This window comes from Furipterus horrens, unplaced genomic scaffold (assembly GCF_987537825.1).
Source record: "Furipterus horrens unplaced genomic scaffold, mFurHor1.1.pri manual_scaffold_4, whole genome shotgun sequence".
Lineage (NCBI taxonomy): Eukaryota > Metazoa > Chordata > Mammalia > Chiroptera > Furipteridae > Furipterus > Furipterus horrens.
The window spans coordinates 78,047,508-78,068,429 of record NW_028327174.1 but is presented as its reverse complement, the minus strand read 5'-3'; the positions used below and the strand labels follow the sequence as shown (position 1 = coordinate 78,068,429).

The 20,922-nt window shown below is 37.1% G+C and overlaps 1 protein-coding gene across 1 annotated transcript in view; it reads right to left on the bottom strand.

Moving 5' to 3' along the window:
- Positions 1-20,689, bottom strand: part of ACSS3 (acyl-CoA synthetase short chain family member 3) — a 170,973-nt gene extending 150,284 nt beyond the window's left edge. Inside the window, exon 1 of the mRNA XM_090273670.1 lies at positions 20,159-20,689. Within this exon, the coding sequence (XP_090129796.1) occupies positions 20,159-20,466 (308 nt within the window). The 5' untranslated portion in view covers positions 20,467-20,689. The remainder of the gene's footprint in view (positions 1-20,158) is intronic.
- Positions 20,690-20,922: the final 233 nt, after the last annotated feature.

Genomic DNA, 20,922 nt, shown 5'->3' with positions numbered 1-20,922 from the left:
CACTAGCCACAGGGGGCTGGCTAAATTTATATTTAATTACTGTAATTGAAAGTAAATACAATTTACAACTTAGTTCTTCAATCACACTAGCCACCTTTCAAGTGTTTAATAGCCACATTTGACTAATGTGACTGCAGAACTAAATTTTACATTTTATTTAATTCTCATTAAATTAAACTTAAATAGTCACACTGGCTACCAGCTACCATACTAGACAGTGAGTATAGTTCAAGGAATTTCAAAGAAACAGAGGTGGTTCCAGAGTTAAATACTAAAGAGGTCAATTAAGGTAAGGACTTGAAGTGAATGCATTGAATTCACTTGAAGTCCTAATAGATATAATAGATATTGATGATCTTTGGGAAAGCAATTTGGATACAGTGATGAGGACTGAAGCCACCTTGCAGCAGATGCAGGAGCATAAGGGAGAGGAGGACCCGGAGTACAGACAACATGGCCAAGAAGTTAGGACAGAAAGAGGAGGATGCTCTCATTTCTCTTTAGCTTGTGCAAATCTTTAACTGGTTTTTGCTTTGTTTTTGTTTTTGTTTTTGTTTTTAGTAAAACAGAACAGTAAAGTAAAGGTAGCTAAAGGGAGAGAGATGGCAAATTAATGAGAATATTGTTCATTGTTCAATGGCAATGACAAGTGAGACAAGTACAGAAATAGGACAAAGTCCAGGTTCTGTTTTGGAAGTGCAGGTGCATTAGTGCAGCTGAAATAAGAGATGTGTATTTGCGGTGGGAGCATAACATGAGCTAAGGCAAGAAAGACCAGTGCAAGCCTTATCTTAAACGCCTTGAATGCCCTCTTAAGGGAAGGCCATTAAAAAATTTTGAGTAGGGGAATGCTCTGCTCAGAAATGAATTTCAGGGCAGACTTTAGAGGCAACTGAGAGGCAAACAAGGAAATGGAATTAGTTGGTGTCTACTGACAAACCTAAGAAGTGATGGCAGGGAGGCGGGACTACCGAGGAAACAAATCAAAAGGAACTAGAAGAAGAAGGAAGGTGGTAGCAAATATAGCGGAGATATTCTTTTTCATCTGTAAGTGTCAAGTGTATGTTCTTTTGAAAGGAAATTTGGAATAAGAAAGAAAAAAGAACAGTTTTGAAGTAGAAGAAGGAATTAACATTTTTTAATCACCAATAATGTGCCAGGTTCTGAGTTTGGTAATTTATATACATCAAATCATTTACTTTACACATTATCCCTTGGGGAAAATAATGTTACTCCCAAAACAAATAACTTTCCAGAGTTATTAAACCAACAAATAGAGGAATGAAATCTAGTGCATTCTAAATCCAAGGAAAATGTAACGAATCTCCAATTTTATACATGTGTGAGCTTATCTGAGTAATTCTTGTACCTTCACTAGACACCATTTCCTGTGGCCAGAGACCATGAGCTAGCTCATTAATGGCACACAGCAAATGCTCAATAATTATTTTTAAATAAATGTGTGCAAGTGTAAATGAATGTGAATTGACGTAGTACTCTTCTGACACATTAACACAAATAAGAAAGAGTCTCATGAGGTAAACACTCAACAGAAACAATGACTAGCTCAAAAGACTACTATTGCCCACAAACAGAGAAGGCTTTAAGCATTTTTAAGAGGGCATCATATTGCTTTATTCACACAGTGACATCCCGTCTAAATTAGATACTTGGCCTTGGGCAGTATCAACTGACTGTTCCAGGAAACCCTCCAAATTGGCTAATTGCTTACTTGGGGCAGCACAATAACCTTATGGTAATTTAACCACTAGGGATATTGTTTTTGAAAAAGTACTTGGAAAGCACATCTCTCTATAGGACAATTATTGTGACAGGGAAACCTAACACAAAGAGAGAGAGACTTTTTTAGCCTTACTGATCCTTTATACATAAGTACATACACTTAGACCCTGGCCCCATCCCACCAGCTATGGCCACAGATTGCCCCATCTGGACATGAAAGGACAGCCCAGACATCTGCACCCTGGCCAGATCACCTCGGATTAAAACTGAATGATTTGCCAATGGTGAGACATGCAGTCAAAAGGAAAAAGAATGGAATGAAAGGCTTTCAGGAAATCAATACCTGTTATCTGAACTGGATCCACTGTCAATGGAGAAAAAAGGCATAAATGAATCATCTTAAAGGTCCTCCGGCTGTGAGTCATGCTTGACAGTTAAATTCAAAGCAGAAGGTGAGAACACCATTTTATCTTGTTTGTTTTATTTTTATTCTAGAGAAAATGTAGGAAACAGAGAATTGAAGCAAAAGGAAACAAGACTTGATTTAACATAAGAAAAGAAAAAGATAAATGCCCTGGCCAATGTGGCTCAGTTGGTTGGAGAGTCACCCTGTAGATCAAAAGGTTGAGGGTTTGATTACCAGTCAGGCACATACCCTGGTCAGGGTAGGCTCTCTTTCTCTGTCTCTCTCTCTCTCACTCCCTCTAACTTCCTCTCTCTCTAAAAGCAGTGAAGAAAAAAATGTCCTTGAGTGAGGATAAAAAAAAAAAAATAATAATAATAACGTTTTTTAAGGAAAAGATAAAATTACAATTAATTAAATTCATATTAAAGGTCAATATAAAAGATAAGATCAAAGCACATTTAAACTTCAAAGCATAATTTATTAGTATTTAAATATAATCTTAAATAAATATAAACTGAAAAGTATGTTTTAAAGGAACGTATACTTTATTAGTCAGTCCTTTTCAAAGGAACATTTATGACACTCTTAGGGCCAGTGGCCCTCAATCAAACAAAGCAAAAATAAGTCACAATGAGCTCATGAGAAACTAAATTCAAAACCAGAGCAGATTCTTATAAAACCAGACCTCCAAACCAGGATGCCCACCGAGGCCCAAGAACGTAATCCCGCAAACCTTAAAGCTATCGAGAGAACCAGGAGGGGGCAGAAGAGGAGGCACACTTTCCATTGTCTACTGGTATTTGTTGGAGGGAAGAGAAGATGCCTGTCAGCATTTAATCTCGATGATAATAATAATGCCATAGTGGAGGAAGAACAAAAATGAAAGAGAAAGAGGGAGAAAGGTAAAGAGAGAGCAGCCCCAGCAACATGCAGGGGAAGAGGTAGCCAATTTTTTAAATGGTGTTATCTTACTCTGATTAGAGCAAAATGGGAAGAAGGAGAGGATAAATGGGTAAAAATGGAAATTAATGTGCTCTAAACCTTAGGACTTTAGGACTGCATATTTTTCTATTTCTCTATTACATCCTTGTCTTAGCTGTCTGTTTCATTCTCTTTAAGGCTATAACTCATGCAGAATGACATACTGCAATGTTCTAAAACTCTCTTCTATAGCTGAGGTTCCCAGAAGGCAGACACCACATTCATTAACTTATTCTGCACAACACTTAGCTCATGTCCACAGAGAGATGTTTAATACAAGCTCTTATTAAAGAGGAGAAATACAATCAATCATTTTAGAATATCTAAGAACTTTTTCTTCCCATTCAGCCTTCAGAGATTATTTCTATGAAGACTATGTAACTGGAGGAAATAAAAAGGGAGCATAAATTTTGTTTTATTGCTGAAAATAAAAAGGTCTGAAGCAAATACGACATGATGTTAAGATTTTACGAAGCCTAGTGTTCTGTGTCCACTAAATTATTACCTTTATTTATTCTCTAAATAATTCATAAGGAAAAAGGTGGTGGGACCTTATTTGCATTCTTTATTAATCTTTTTGGAGAAAAAAATTGACAATGTACATCAGAAAGTATATGATGTCTATTTGACCCAGAAATCTAATAAATCATCCATAGAAAGGGTAGAAAGAAAGAAACAAGAGGAGGACACACACACACACACAGAAAAATATTTGGAATTCTGTGTCCAGAGATGCAAGTATCTGCCTGTTTATAAGAGCTAATAAAAAGAAACCCTTTAAATAACATTATAATGAGATTGTGAAATAATTTTACATTTACCAAAAATGTGTTAAAATATTCTGAATACATTTAAAATGGTAAAATGGAATAGATATATGGAAAAAACCATAACTTATCACCAGTGAAAAATTAGATATCAAATAGTATGGGCAATATAATTCCATTTTTCTTTAAAAACAAAAAGAGACCTAGAAAGTCAAACAGACTGACAAACAAGTATAGATCATAAATTTTAAAAAAGTAAACAAATACACATGCAAAAAATACAAGTGCATACAAAAAATGGTAAATCTGAAAAAAACCTGTAGTCTAGTGAATTGTATTGCCAATTGTCAAATTTGGTTTTGATAAGGTACTAAGGTGTTATCCTTCGGGGAGCTGAGTGATGGATAGAAAGGAAATCTCTGTAATACTTTTGCAACTTCTTGTGAGTCTGTAGTTATTTTAAAATCAAAATTTAAAAAAATGAAATATTGAAGAAAAATATACCAAGATATATACTGAGATATATACCAAGATATATATTGAAAATCTACTTAGATATTAAACTGCAGCTGATTTTTCCCTCTATTTTGGCTTTCCTAAGTTTATTTAGTTAAAAGTTACAGTAATACTGCTACTTGTGAAACAAAAATATGAACCTAAATTTTAATCAGAATTATCTTTGAATAAAGAAATGTCAAGGAAAAATAATTCAAACCTCTACCTCAAACCTAAGTCCTGTGAGTATACAACTCTGCTCTTTTAATGAAACCACATTATGCCTCTCGCCCAACTTCCCATCTTCACCTCTCAACAAAACAGCCTTAAGCACAGATCCAAACCTAACAGCCACAACTACAAAGGTAAAACTAACTTAACTGACTAGATACCATTTAGCACGACTTAAAATATTAAGCAAAATAGACAAAATTTTTATTGTGCTTTTTTTTCTAGCCTAATCCTACATCTTTGCTCCCTTTGCCAGTTCCCCCACTATCTACATATCACAGTCATACATAAAGCACTTTCCTTCAACATTCAATAATTTGAAACTTGAATACAGTACAGCTTGCTCAATTATCCAAAAATTCATTATCTAGCTAATGTTAACCAAGCCCATTAGCTCCTTTTACTCCTTTTTGTTTGTTTGTTACTTGTCTTTTCCTCGTCTTCCTGTGTGTTAGCACCTCTAAGAGAAAATGAGAGGCTGCACAAAGGGACAAAATTAAATGGCTTGAGCCTTTTATCTATTAAAGGATTTATTAGTTAGAGAATGGCCATTGTTCACCGAAATGTGAAGCTGTGTGCTCTAGTCATTGACACCTCAACAAAGGCAATTCTGAGTAGAGTTGATTGTAAAATAAAACTAATTTTATTACCCATGTATTCAGAGAACTAAGTAGTCCATATCACTCATGATTACTCTTCTGTTATTAAACAGGAAAATAAAACTATTTTATTACAAGCAAACACACTTCTTTCCTTTGATGTTTGACATCGTTCTTTAAAATTACACATTATCTAGACTCTCATTCAGCACCTGGATTAGTGCTTGGCTCACAGAAGACAATAAACATTTGCTGAACGAACAAGACAAAGAGGAAAGAATGAATGGGGGAACAAATGAGCTAATTAATGAAAAAATTTGAGAACCAAAAAATTTCTCTTTTATAAATATAACACATCAGCAAACAGATATGTGTGTGTAGATATGTATATATGCACCTGGCTTGATTTTAAATCTGTAACACTGGTATTATGAAGATAAAATAGGATTAATTAGAAAGGAAATATGACACAATGAGAAGCTAAAACACTCTAACAGATGTCGTTTTCCATGTTAGATCTGCTACCTGCATGTGAAGTGAACATGTGCAAATTACTTAATGCTCCCTAAATTCTTCTTTAAGAAAGTACTATCTTGAAAAGTTAAAAAACTATGATAAGGAGTATTATTGTGGTTATCATTACCATAATAATGTATTTTTTATCCTGTAATGCTTTAACACACACTCACAAACACAGAAGTGCACACACATATAAGGTAAGATCATCTGTTGAGATTTAAGAGATTTTAATTTGAGTATTATTATTGCCATCAATTACAGTCTTTGAAATAACTAGATATTTAGCAAGAAAAAGAAAACCTTTCTAATTAAAAGTACTCTTACTAATTATAAGTTTTAAAATTTATATTAAATTTTAAGTATATTAATCTAAAACTTATATTAAATATTTAAATTAAATATTTTATAAATTTATTTAATTAAGAGAAAATTTCATCAAATCAGACCTACTAAGCTTGTAATTACAAGTCACATTTCCGGTAGTTCTTGAACTATGTAAATAACGAGATATTTATAGTAGACATATATACGAAATCTTGAGCAGTCAGGATCCAACATTTTAAACTGATAATAAAATCAGCTTTATATTTTAAATTTAAATGTTTATTAGATTAAGTTCAGCTTTTACTCCAGTAACATAAGTATTAAGCTTTTGTCATTTGTGGCAATACCATATATGTGTTCTAAAGGAAATAATATTTTTTGTTATCTGATTGCTCACATTTTTTTAAGTTGAAGTATAATTTACATGTAACATTATATTAGTTTCAGGTGTAAAACATAATTATTTAATAGTTGTATAATTGTTAAATCATCACCACAGCAAGTCTAGTTACCATTCATCACCATACCTAGTTATAATTTTTTTCTTTTTTTTTCTTGTGATGAGGGCTTTAAAGATTTACTCTCTTAGCAACTTTCAAATATGCAACATAATATTGTTAACTATCATCATTGTGCTGTATATTACATTCCCATAACTTGTTTATTTTATAATTAGAAGTTTGGACCCAACTCACCCACCCCAGATCCCTCTTCCCCTCTGGCAAACACCAATCAGTTCTCTGTATTTATAAACCTGGTTTCGGTTTTGTTTCACTTTTTTGTTGTTTCTTTCACTTTTTTAGATTCCAAATATAAGTGAAGTCATATGGTATATATCTTTCTTTTATCACTTGTAAACAGTGATTTTTGTTTGGTTAATAAAACTTGGTACATTTGGTTAACATATTTATTACAAAATGACAACCTAGTGACATAATATTGATCCAATTCTTAAATTCCAAAGTCTTAGAATCCGATGTGTCAAAGAGATAACTTTTCTAGTCTATACTCACACAGGTGCCTGGTCTGTACCACAGAAGTAAAATGTTTCCCTCCTTGTAGTTTGCATGTCTCTGGATTGATAACTAGAAACCCATGCTGATGTAAAATATTCTCTGCTACAACTTAAAGATAAATGAGCTAAAGAGGAGCAAAGGGATCCAATTGGGTCTTAATAAAAGCAAGACCCATGAAGACCAGAGAATTTCCAGTCCTTTGATGCCTTGATAGAACAAATATTCATGGGTCATTTTGGGCTCTGGTGGGATGGATAACTCAAGCAATAGCTAGCTGCAATTTATGTACAGATCCAGATTAAGAAGATAGATTAAGAAGGTTACTTGGTGTGTGAAAAAAGTTTTAAAATCGGTTCAACTGATATACACAGTTATGTGCATTCCACTATGGATATAACAAAGGTGACTGAGCCCTGATCCTGCCCTTCTATTACCCCATTGTGACTTGTAAAATTACTGGTATGAACACAGTATTAGTGGAGTGTAAGCTTTTATAGTGGATGTATAGCGACAAAATGGAGATGAGTATTGAACATTCTTTGCCAAACTAGCTTAAAGAGAAATAAGATTCAAGGTGATGTGCTTCTTAGGAAAGAACCATTTGTCAACAAGATGTGCAAGTTGACTCTGGGAAAACAATGAAGACATATTCCTCTAAAACGTGAAGAAAGGAGAAGACACATAGAAACACAGACTACAAGTGAGGAGAAGGGAAGTTGCATCTCTGATTTAACACTTTTAGAATTCTAACGTTGTTCGCATTCTTCTGTCCTCTCTAGGTCCTGACATCTGAACAGTCATATGACAACAAGACAGAAGTTAGAAGTATAGTTGCAATTCAGTACAAAAAGTAAGCTATACACTCTGACCCAACTGGGTTGAAACATAAAGTCCACCATTATTTGACAAGTGTTTTAGTTTACACAATAATGGAGATGCATTTAACTATACTTATCTCATATGGTGTTGGAAGAATTGAAAGAAAGATACATATACAGTCTTAGCATAGGGCCCAACCCAAAGCAAGTGCTCAAAAATTATTAACTGCTATTGTCGCTGCCATGGGTGTTATTGTTGTTGTTGCCATTATCATTACTGAGAAACAATACATCAGGTTTCAAGAAAGGAATAGCTCAGTCATAAGCTAGAAAATAACCATATATGGATTTCCTCCTCAGTGCAGTGTGGATTCTACGAATGTCCCAAGTCTTATTGTGGCTGACCTTCTCAAGACTCAGAGGAAGCACTGAAAAGTTTTAGATCATTTGTTCCCCAAAGTTTAGCAACATTTATGGAATAACAGAAAAGTGAGAGAATGCATAACTCATTGTCCTTATACTGAATTTCAAAAAATGATATATTGATATTTGAACTAAGAAAGTGTGTATGCAATATGACTCCTAAGAAACTCATCTCTGCACCTAACATATGCAGGTTTGTCCACCTGCACTAGTATCAAGGTGAAAATCAGTGAAAGAAAAACAGGAAAGAATACAATACATTAATTCATTAAAAATTAAATAAAAGCAACAACTTTCATAGTTACAAACATGCAACAATCCCTAGTATTTTTCTTCTATTAAGAGGTTAAAGGAAGGGAAATTTTTCAAATATACATAATTAGCTTAATTAATTAGGTTATTTGTCATTTTTTCATAACAATAATATTAAAGGATATTGTAAGCGATGAATAATGAGGTCATCGCGCATTTTCTTTAATCAAGAAAACCAACAGAGCATTTTTACAAGAGAAGATTAATATTGCTTTCTATTGACCAGGAATCACTTCTAAAGCAGGTAATAATTAACATAAAGCCTTCCTCTTCTCCCCTCACCTTTGGGACTGTTGTACACATTTTAAATATTGTATGGATAAAATATAGTTTTATTTCAAAGAACATCAATATATTATTCTACAATATATCTAATGGGAACATTTTCCAAATGTTACTGTGATGTAGATCTAGATTTTTTAAAGATTACTTTTAATTGTTTCAATGGAAAAGGGGTATGAAAATAATAAAAAACAAAAATTAACTGAGACTAGTATTATAGAAACAATATAATGTATTATTTAGACAGATTATAGATGCTAAATTCAGACTACCTGGGTTCAAATTCTAGATCTGCTATGCAATAGTTTTATAAATTTAGGCAAGTTTCCTAAACTCTCCGCATCTCCATTTCTACCCCCATTATGTAAGAATAGAAACTGACCCAACTTCACAGTGTTGTTATAAATATTAAGTAAATCAAAGCACTTAGTATTGTACCTGGCTCATAGATAGCATGACTACAAATAAATCTTAGCTATTTAAACTATAAGCTGAGCACTACTTATGTATATTAGCACACTTAATCATTTTAAATAATCTACAAGATGGGGCAAAAGGAGGTTTACAGTTGTTCTGTGGAAAGAGACATGCACGTTATGATTATTACAAAAGCTTTATTAATTCTGTTTCACGTACTCACCACTATAAACCTTCTTTTGCCTCACCCTGTATGAAGTTATTATTTTTTTCTCAATCAGTGAGAAAGGGCCTGGATTCACTACAATAATAACTGTAAACTCTCTGTAGCTCGCAAAAATAAATGTTTATCTCTCACTCATGCAACCTCACTGTGGGTTCTGGTGGACTCCCAAAGATTTATCATCTATGCGTTTCTGTTTAGCAATCTGGAGCAGAGAGCACTGAGGACTGCAGTGCACTGACATGCCTTCTCCTTTCACTGCATCAGCCAAAACTAATCACATAACCGTGCTTATGTGGGGAAATTCAATCCTCCTGTGTGCTCAGAGGTGGAGGAGCACAGATATTGCGGAACAATATTACCCATCACATCTGCATTTTACAATTCCCCTAGCTTATGACTGTTTGAGGCCAGGTACTGCTCAAAGAGTGGAGACAGTATTGTAACCCAGAAATGAGTTTATTTTCTTCACAAATAATGATCCTCAGCTTTTTTCTTCTACTCACCAAAATAAGGTATCTGACAAATTTCCATTGGTGATAGTAGCAAACTTCATTCAGCCTTGACTAAGGGGGAGAGTTGGGAGGAAGACAAAGTCAGGGCATTTGTGGTTTAGAAAAACAATTAACTCTCAATTGAGAATCAATGAAGCTCTATAAAAATAAGAAAAAGTGTAGAGAGAAAACAGAGTGGAATTAGTGCAGAAGTAGGCTTTTCTAAGCTCCAGTGCTTTTACTTACAGTTATTTAGCTAATAGTCAATAACACTGATTTTATGTCCCTTCAGCTATTAAATGTTTTTATTCTGTATACTAATTTTTTTTTACAAATATCTATATTGTTTATGCCCACAGTAGATACTTAGCTTTCTTTTTTCTTAATCTTCCCAAATTTATTTTACTTAACTTATATATCCATTTTGGAGAGAAATACTGAAAGCTTATACTTGGAAAATGTTGTTATTCCAACATCAAAACCTAAGGAAAATGTGTTCCTATAGTCCAGAGTCTGCTCTTAAGTCAAACACCTACAAGACTTTAATTACTTTTCTCTCATTTCGAGCAATTTTTATTTTAAATTAATAAAATTCACTATTTACTTAAAAGTCAAAAATTAAACTCTAACTCAGAATTTGAATTTATTTTTTATAAAAGATATTCTAAGACTGTCAACTGCACTATTTCAAGTTCAAAACTCTTAAACTTCTATTTTCCTAGATACTATAAGAATAGTGCCTCTTTTTTCTATGCACTGCCCCTTACCTCATTTAGCCAAACACCAACAAAAGCAAGCATAATTAATACCTTTTATAACAAGTTCTCTATCCACATGGTTTAGATCAAGTATTTGAGTTCCACATTAAGATGTGTTTCCTAACAGTGTAATTTTAAGCAGTTATTACAACATTCATATATATTATCACAAGAATGCCTTAGCTTCCCACACATTTCTCTTGCAAATATAACACTACAATGGGAAGTAATGATCTCTTCAGAAGTTACTGCTTGTAGCTTATGAAAGTGGAAATTGTTTTTTTAAGGAGGAGGGGGAGGAGAAGATAACCTACACCACTGGATTTTTTCCCCTCAATAACAGTATGGCATAAACAAAGGAAAAGTAAGCCATGGCCAGAAGTGCTCAGATCTTGGATTTTCCCCCCACACTTGGTAGTGGATTGGTAGCAGGTGCTTGAATTTCTATTGTCCATTGATTGTGCCGTTTGTCAGGCAATCCATCCTTGCTTATGTAATTGCAGCATTCCTGTAGTTCACCCTGTTCTGTCCTGAAGACACAGTTGCATGACAGACTGAGAAAATTAGATACAGCACAGCACCAAGCTGCTGACCTTCAGAATAGAAAATAAAGCCCATCTTTTAAAATTGATCTTTCCAATGAGGTTATTTTGAGGAACAGTATTTCCAACAGGCAATTTTCATGCTGGCCATGCGTCTTCTTAAAATATTTTTTATATTTGTAAAAAATAAGTTAAATTGAAATATACCTGTACTGTGCACAATATTATGAATACATTATTTCCTTTAGAGTTTGTCAAAGGGGACAAATTTTTCATTTTTAGATAAAACTCATCTTCAAACAAGAATTAAAATAATTATATAAAATCTGAGAAATATAAAGGTAATTTCAAAAAATTTTATTAAGTTAAAAAAATAAATACAAAAAAATTATTGACTTTTTCAAACAGTTTTATGTGCCTAATTATTTGCCAAAGAATCGAAATTCCATAGGGAAGTTATTTTCTGATTATAAAAAATTCAGATCATATTTTTTCTTTGAAAGAACGTCAAACTCATAAAATGTTCTAATACAAAATAAAGAACTTTTCCCCCTCCCCCTCTGAACAACTTACTAACATGATGCCTGATAACCCCAGAATAATTGAACAAATCTTTTTTCATCCATTTTCAACTCTCTCCTTCTCTTCCCTGTCATTCTTACAATCAAATGTTTAGATATCTAGCTGAATAGTATATAATAAGAACATACAGATCTGCTGAGTAGCTCTTATTTCACCTTTTAAACTTTTCTCATTTCTTTCATGAACTTCCAGTACCTATATCTAAAGAAAAAAGATAAGCCACACAGTTTAACTTGCAAAAACAGGGAGTCCTGCTGATGAGGAATAGGCTTCAAATAAGCAAATTCCCTATATTCCTATTGCACAGATTTCTTCACTACTGTCTTTAAACATGGGTTTCTCCTAAGGGGAGCAAAGAGGAAAGTAAAGAGGGTGGGAAAACTACCTTTTGTGTAACCTAGAACCTTTGCAGGCTGTCATCTCATCTCCCCTTGGGTCACTGTCAAGTACATCCCTGGAATGTTTTGCCTGCCATCAGTTCACTCTGAAATGCATTGCTCTGGCTTTGGCCTTCATCTCTCCACTGACATCACATAATTAAAAGTGACTGATGATTTCTGAGTCAAAACTGCTCTTCCAGTCCTCAATAGCCTCAGAATACATATCTCTAGAGCCCTCAACTGCTATTGACTTTCCCTATTTTTATCTTTTCTCCTTCTCATTCTCCATGACACTAAAATACCCTGTCCTCTTCCTACCTCTCTGAGCAAGTGTCAACCATCCTCACAGTATTTCCCTCTTCTACTTGTTTCCAAAGTTTAATTCTTTTTTTTAATATGCTTTATTGATTATGCTGTTACAGTTGTCCCAATTTCTTTTCCCTCCACCCAGTGACCCCACTCCCTCTAAATGTCCCCCCCCCTTAGTCCGTGCCCACTGGTTGTGCATATAGTTCTTCTCAACATCTTCCTGTCTACTCCACTCCTTCCTACTATGCTTCTTAATTCCTGCATCATCTCTCTCCCTTTTCTCCCTTCCCCTTCCCCGCTGACCTCCCCCCAATATGTTCCCCCTACCTGTAATTCTTTTTCCACTCTAGTTGCCTACTTAGTTTGCCTTTGTTTCGGTTCCTTCGTTCCCATTGTTGGTCGTTGTGATACAGGTTTCATTTTAATGTTCATAGTTTTGATCCTCTGTCTTCTAAACATGTCCCTTTAACATTTCATACAACAGTGGTTCGGATCTAATGAACTCCTTCAGTTTTATTTTGTCCTGGAAGCACTTTCTCTGCCCTTCTATTCTGAATGACAGCTTCGCTGGATAGACTATTCGTGGTTGTAGGTTTTTGATTTTCATTACTTTAAATATTTCTTGCCAGTCCCTTCTTGCCTGCAGAGTCTCCTTTGAAAAATCATCTGACAGTCTAAATGGGACCCTTTGTACATAATTCTCTTCTTCTCTCTTGCTGCTTTTAAGATTCTCTCTTTATCTTTAATTTTTGACATTTTGATTATAATTTGTCTTGGTGTGGTTCTCCCTGGGTCCAGTTTTTTTGGAACTCTCTGTGCTTTCTGGACCTGTAAGTCTATTTCCTTCCCCAAGTTAAGGAAGTTCTGCTTCATTATTTTTTCACAAAAATTTTCAATTTCTAGTTCTTTTTCTTCACCTTCTGGCAACCCTATAATTCAGATGTTTGCTCTCTTATAGCTGTCCCAGAGGTTTCTGAGCTTCTCCTCATTTTCCTTACTTTTTGTTTTCTCTTTCTGCACTGGCTGACTGTTTGTCCCTTCCCTATGTTCCAATTTGTTGATTTGACCCCTGATTTTCCTTCCCTCACTTGTTTCATTTGTGTTTTTGTTCATTTCAGCAGGACAAGCCTTCATTCCTTCCCCATCTTGATTCAGTCCCACTGTTATTTCTGTAAGCTGTCTTATAACTATAGCTCTGAATGAGCCTCAGAAAGATTATCTATCTCTTCATCCATTAATTCATGCATTTGCTTTCTGGTCAGCTGTGTGATTGGGATCTCTATCATTATCCCGCCATCTTACAGCTTTGTTTATCTTTTCTTCTTTGGAGGGGCTGTCACACCTCCTACACTATAGGGGGCGGAGCCCCATGCACTCTTTACTGCTGGGAGACCCTTCTCACCACACTGTGGCACTTTGTGTGGGGCCGGAGGTCCAAGATGGATTCCTGCTGTTCACTCTCTGCTGAGAGACCGGGAGCCTCCTCCTCCATCCCCACACCCTCTAGGCCTCACAGTCTGAGGCAATGGGGGTCTGCCTTCCCCGGCTTTGGAATCGCAAGCTGACGGGTCTGGTCTGCAGCTGGGGGTGCTCCCAAGGTGCTTCTCGTCTCCCCTTAAATACGGGTGTCTATGCTTACCTCAGTGCCGCCGCCAGCACAGCTTGACCTCTCCACCCCGGCTTCGCCCCTCCTACCTGTCCGGACAAGCACCACTTGCTTATAACTTCATACGTTGGACTTCCATGTAGCTTTATTTTCTGGAACTTCTGGTTATTGCTGGTTTTGCAGTAGTTGTATTCCTTCTTAGTTGTGGAATGAGATGGAGCATGTCAGCCTAGGCCTCCATCTTGGCTGGAAGTCCCGAAGTTTAATTCTTAGTATTTTTTTCTCCCCTTCTGTCCCTTTCCCTCGCCCTCCCTTTCCTTCCTCCTTCCTCTCTTTCTCTCCCCCTCCCTACACTCAACATTCAACAGGCTTTGACTCTCACCTCTTTGCAGTTTAGAGCCAAATTCTCTATCAAGCCCTTTCACATTTCGACCCATTATCTTTAATTTCACAATCAATTCCTCCACCTGGACATTTGACTCATATCCTTGTAGTCACCACAATGTCTTTTGTTCCCTGCACCCAGTGGCCAGGCAGTCCCTATGTCTAACTTAGCCTGGGAAAGCAGCTACTCAGTTCTAGCCATGAAAGAATGATGGTCACCCATTGCTGACATGTATTCTGCTTTCTTTTTTTTCACTTTTTCAGGAGAAGCCTTAAAAACTGAATTGCTAAAGGAAATTTTGATTTTAGAAGAAATCTTCCAGTGTCTAAATACTGATAACTAATTTAAAACAGACAAACAAAAAGCCCAGCAACTGGGTCAAACAACACGATCTGCAGTCTTTCAGTCAGATTGTGATTTGTAGCCTGAAAAGTGAGTGCAAATGCCTTATTTTGTGATTCCAAACCTTCTAAAACCATGCTGAAACTACCTTCCGAATTCCAATACCAGTAATTCAAAATAACCACTACCAGCCAGCTCTTCTGCTACACCAATGCTCCAAGCACAGTTAGTTCTCTTACCTCCATGCCTGTGTCATGTTTCCTGCAGAAAAATGTCTGTTTGTTTGTTTTACCTTAAGTCCTACTTTATGATCCTTTATGATCCAGTTCAAATGCTACCACATCTCTGAAAACTTTCTGAGCCATATTTGCTTACGAGACTATTTCTCCCTGGTCCTGTACATCAGGCACAGTCCTGGACATTATATAAGCTCCCTGCCTCTCCCAGATAATACTAAGAAATTGATATTACCATTATTCTCATTATACAAATGAGAACATCGAAGATCTTGCAAGGTAAGTGGCAGACCTGAGGTTGTAAACCATAGAAACTCCATTTCTTTAACATGACCTTTTTTCCTTTCTGTCCCTCCACTCCCTCCTCAATCATTAACCCCTGAGGACATCAGATTCTGGTCAGCATTAAACTGTCTTAAGAACAAAGCCTCAGGTCTTTTGACCACAAAACATTTTCTTGAAGCTCAAGATAATATCTGGACTTCAGTTGTATTTCAGCCCCAGGTCCAAGTAAGAAAACAGAAAGACCCTATCCTAACCCACTCTTGGGTAATCAGACAGAACAAAGCCATGGCTGACATCAGGATCCCATACAGAGATCAACTGACCCCTATCCTGGCCCCAATCACTCAATAGAGCCCAAGATGCTATCTCCTTTAGCCACCATGATTAATGATTGTTTCCCCTATATAATCCATCCTCTGGAAGCCACTGAGGAACTAGGTCTTTGAGCATAAGTTTACCTCAGACTGTGAGCTTGGCACCATTTCCTCCACTTAATAAACCTTTACTTTATTGGTTGTAAATTCTTGCTCGTGTTTGATTGCACTTTAATGTATGCAGTCAAACAGATCCACTTAGTCTGGTAACTGGGTTAAATGCACACCTGTCTTGTTTCAGTGCAAAAATAGTAGGAAACTCATGTTTTAATCATGCATTATATGACATGCACCAGAAAAAAAAATCTCAAATTCTTAACATGACTTATAAGACCACTCATAGCATGGCTCTTTTCTTCCATTTCTTGATTTCCTAGTCATTCCTTAAGCCTCAGTCACATTAGCCTTCCTACGGTTTCTAGAATTTACTAAGCTACTACATAACTCAAGGCCTTTGCAGATATTGTTTTCATTGCCTGTAATGTTACTCCTCTCCTCTCCCATCTAATCCCTATTCATTGTGATCTCATTCTTAAAAATTCCTCAAGATTCCTTCCATCATTTTCTAGGGAAAACTATGTTAAATTCCCCATTAACCATTGTATTTCATAGTACCTTCTGCAATTCTAAATAGTTTGGTAATATTTACTTAATATATGTTTCCCATACTGTTGTGTGGTGAGTTCTTTCACTATCACTTTCATCATTTTTCTTTACTGTACATACAGTGATTGAATGATTGATGTCTTTAACTCTCATGGTTCATTTTAAGACTTGAAGGAATCGAACAACTTTTACCTCATAGCTAGTAAGTAACTGCAATTTTGCATGTTAAAAAACTTACACTATTTCCATTATGGAATTGTTAATGAAGCTGAAATGATTTCCTAATAATCTGTTTTTTAGTTGGAGTTTTTTCCTTTTTTGTTTATAGCCACTGGTAATACATATTAAATTGTAAACTAACTAATATATCAGAGTCTTATCATTGAATGTCATTCAACTAAAAGTAAACTAAAAGGGGATTACAGAGCTTCCATAGAAAGGGATAAACTGATGGCCACACAGAACAATCAACTGCAATGCACAATGCAAGTGTATTACCTAATTCTTCTGAGGATGGCAGCTGGATGTCAATTTCAGAGAGCAAGGTGTCTAATCAGGAGAAAATAACCAAAACAACCATTTTGTTGTTCCAAGGGTAGAGAAATTAGCAGGATTTTTAATTGTTTCACTTTTGATTGCAGTTGTCCACTGGAGTCTCTTTAACAGAATTTCTTAACCCAAAAGTCAGGTGTCAACAATGTGAATTAACCACCAATTAGGAAGGATGTTTCTTCACAAGTTGCCAAAGAACCTATAGTAACTGGGATTCAAATATCTCAGAGATTAGAATAGCAGAAATGTATTTCATAGATTATTCCCTACAATGGAAAGTCCCTTTAGTATATCACCTTTAAAGATTTTCCTGTTCATGCTACAATACATGTAAACTGCTATTGAGAAATTTAAGCCTTTGTGAAAGCTGCTGTGGATTACTCTTTATGTGTTGGGGCTTTTGAAAGGCCTGTAAGTTCACAAGGGAGCTCACTTTCATTAAAAATAGACAAGTTTTTAATGAAAAAAAAAAAAGAATTCCTCTTGCCTTTGGCTATCCAAAGGGCATCAGAGATCTTGACCACGTGTATGTCAGTTCTACCTAGGAGAGAACAATTTGCTGTAGTAACCGCTCTTCATTTTACTTAAGGACTTGGTTGTCAATATCTCTCTTCTCCAGATCCCAGTGTCAAAGAAAATAAGCAAAGTTCCTCCACATCATATTGTGCCTATACCGATTTAGCACTTCCCAAAGACATAGAGAAGATCATCAAATCTATGTATACTGTTATTTGACTATCATTTTAAAAATCATGTCATCTCTGCCCTACACCCTAGAGATAAAAAGACAAAAAATAAATAAATTCACCTTGCACTTGAGTTTAGATTTCTAGAAAATTGTTAACCAATAATGAGTAACTACAAATATGTATTCAACACAGTAATGGATTCAAACTGAAACCGCTTATTGAATGAAGTTTAAGATTAGATGTCTGGCCTTCTACCTCTTCTTCCCATCCCAACTCTCTTCTGCCAAACTTCTTAGTAAAATCACGTCACACTGCTGAAATAAATACAGACTTAAGACTTATCTCTTACTCACTTTGATCTCTTGGCCTGCTATTAAACAAGTATGGCCACAAGACACCAAGATTGCAGAGATGAAAAATTCAAATTGACTGAATTCTTTAGTTCAACTGTTAGTACTGTTTGAATACTGTTATTTGACTGTTCTTAGTCAAATTTCACTAATTCACAATGTACTGAATTTTTGAAAATGTAAGGATCCTTTGGCAAATTTTTCTATACACAATTTTAGAAAATTTAAGCAAGCAACTAAATATTAAGAAAGAAAAAGGTTAGAGTGAAAATCTCCAGGTCTTAAATGTCTGTTTGATTGACACTTTGTCTTCCACATCCTCTCCATTCCCCTGGGCCCTCCTAACCTTAACTAACCCTCCAGCAACCTGTCCTTTCTTTTCCATGTATGTTTGGCACTGTCCTCTGTTTGGCCCTCATTGATTTTCACTTGGAATATTCCAGTGACAATTAAGTTCTTTGCACACAGGTTTATGAGAGGGATGTTTACATAAATCATTTCAGTGCCATACTTTCTGACTGATATTTGGATGTGGAACTTTGAGAATGCTCACTTGGGAGAGGAAATAACCTGTGTGTTGATCTGAGAAACACTAGGAGGGTTTCCTGCTTCTAAAACAATTGTGACATAAGAATTAAAAGTTAGCTATTTTTCCTCTAACATCTATAGGGTTTATTTCATTTATGACATAATGTTAATTATTTACTCAGTTAATCCTCTTACTATTTCTACATTTATATATATGAAGACTAAAGTACAGAGAGATTAAGTAACATGCCTGTGAACACACAGCCAGGAACTGTGAAAGCCAAGACTCAAACCCAGTATTCTGGTTCCAGCTCTTAATCATCATGACTCCCCAAAAGCAGGGGTCTTATATGACTCATTGGTGTATACCTAGTGCTTGGGACACTGCCAGAAATATAAAAGGCGGTGAGTGGTGGGAAAAAAAAAAGGGGGGGGGGAAGGCACTTACTAAAGGGAAAACCATGTGAACACTTTCAAAAAGGACAGGACAGGGTATGGTGGCAACACAGATCTGGTCACCTTGTCCTTCTCCATTCCAGGCTCTCTGTCCTCAACAAGCTGGCACTGGTCAGATGTGAACCTGACCATGTCATTTCCCCCCATCTCACTGCTAAGTACTTAGAAATGGGAATAAGAAAACTTACTGGAGTATTTCTTAAATTTTTACAGGACACCTGTCTCCCTAATGGCTGGGAGATGGAGCAGCCACACTCTTAAGGGCCAGGCACAAAGCCCAAAAAGCAGCCACAACTCAGTTCTCACAGACTGTGCCTCACCCTTAACATTCTAGCAAGTTTGGCATTTATTCTATAATGATTTCTGTTTGTTGTAATATAAAATGAATGTTTATAACTAGTTATAATTGCAACTCTAGGAGAAACGCCTTTATTCTTACCATGATTTCTGGCACCACCTGGCTTTTATGTGCATTCTTTCTGGGCCCTCCATAGGGCAGCTTCATATACACAACAGAGCTGTGGATCTAATCCAAGGTACTTGCCATGATCCATAAAACCCTTCTGGATCCAGCCCCTGACTGACAGCACCCTCTCCCACCTCTCCAGCTAACACAGTTATTCACAACCACAGAAACAATCAAATTTCAACCTGTTTTCCATCTCCTGCTCTATAATAATGAGGTCTTCCTGGATTTGGAGAAGACATCCTCCCAAACCCTGCTCAGGTGTGATTTTATTGAAGTCTTTCCCCTACCCTCTTCTTCCCCAGGGCTACTTAGTAATACTCCCCTAGTTTAATAAACTGCTTGCATTAGTTTACATGACTTTCCCCCACACTGGACTGGACTGTCCCTGGAAACAGGCCCCTTGTTTCAGTTGCTTTCACGTCCCCAGTGCCAAGCAGAGCCCTGGCATCCAGGTAAATCTGTCTATAGGAAACTGTATTCACAATAGATAACTGAATCCCTCAAGAGAAGGCAAGAGAGCTATGAAACTGAAATTAAACTCAAATGGAAAGATCTGAGCACACATCCCCAGTCTCTATTTTCGTTCCTAATCGAACTCCAGGTTCCCTGTGCAGGAGACATCAAGCCCAGAGATCAGGGGTGGCGAAGGGGTCACTCACCAGCTGGTGGAAGGGTGTCTGTTCTCTAGCGTTTTGGTCCAGGGCTTGTACCAGCTAATCTGTTCCGCAGCTTTGCCCCAGAACCTCTCTGGGTCGGCCACCGAGGCCGCGAAGTGGGTCTTGTACTCGCCGCCGCTGCCCGAAGACAGCCCGCGGCAGCCCCGGGCCCCGAGCGCGCCCCGCTGGCCGGGGGCCACATAAGCCCTGCGGGCCGGGCCGGCACCCCGAGCCGGTGAGGACCCCGGCAGGGGTCCCCCGAGTCCTCCGGCACCTGTGACTTTGCGGCATTGCAGCCAAGACGGCTTCATAGCCGAGAGCTGCCCCTACCCCCTGCAGGCCCTGCGACCTGCGCCCCCCGAGTGGACTTTTCGGGAGACAGCTGGAGTGTTGGAGACTTCCTGGGTCCCGAGAGGAGTAGGCTGGAGGCGGGGGCAAATTTCATGAAGAGCCCAGAGCCTGGGAGTTCGGAAGTCACACTGGAGTCGCTGGGAAAAACCGACCTGGAGCCACCGGGGAAGCAACAGGCTGAAGCGCAGGGGGAAAGGTGTCACCGCGCCCTTGCGCGTGGTGACTGTGGCCCTGCAAGAAATCTAATCCCTCCATGCATCTTTGCCCAACCCGCGGTGCCCTGGGAAAGCTCCCTCAAACTGCAGAACACCCTCCTTTCTCCCCGACACAAGTACCCCTAGGATGAGGCCCATGGACACATCTCACTCTCAGTTTTCAAGCAAGCAAGTTAGGCACAGCTTCTGGGTCCATGTTTG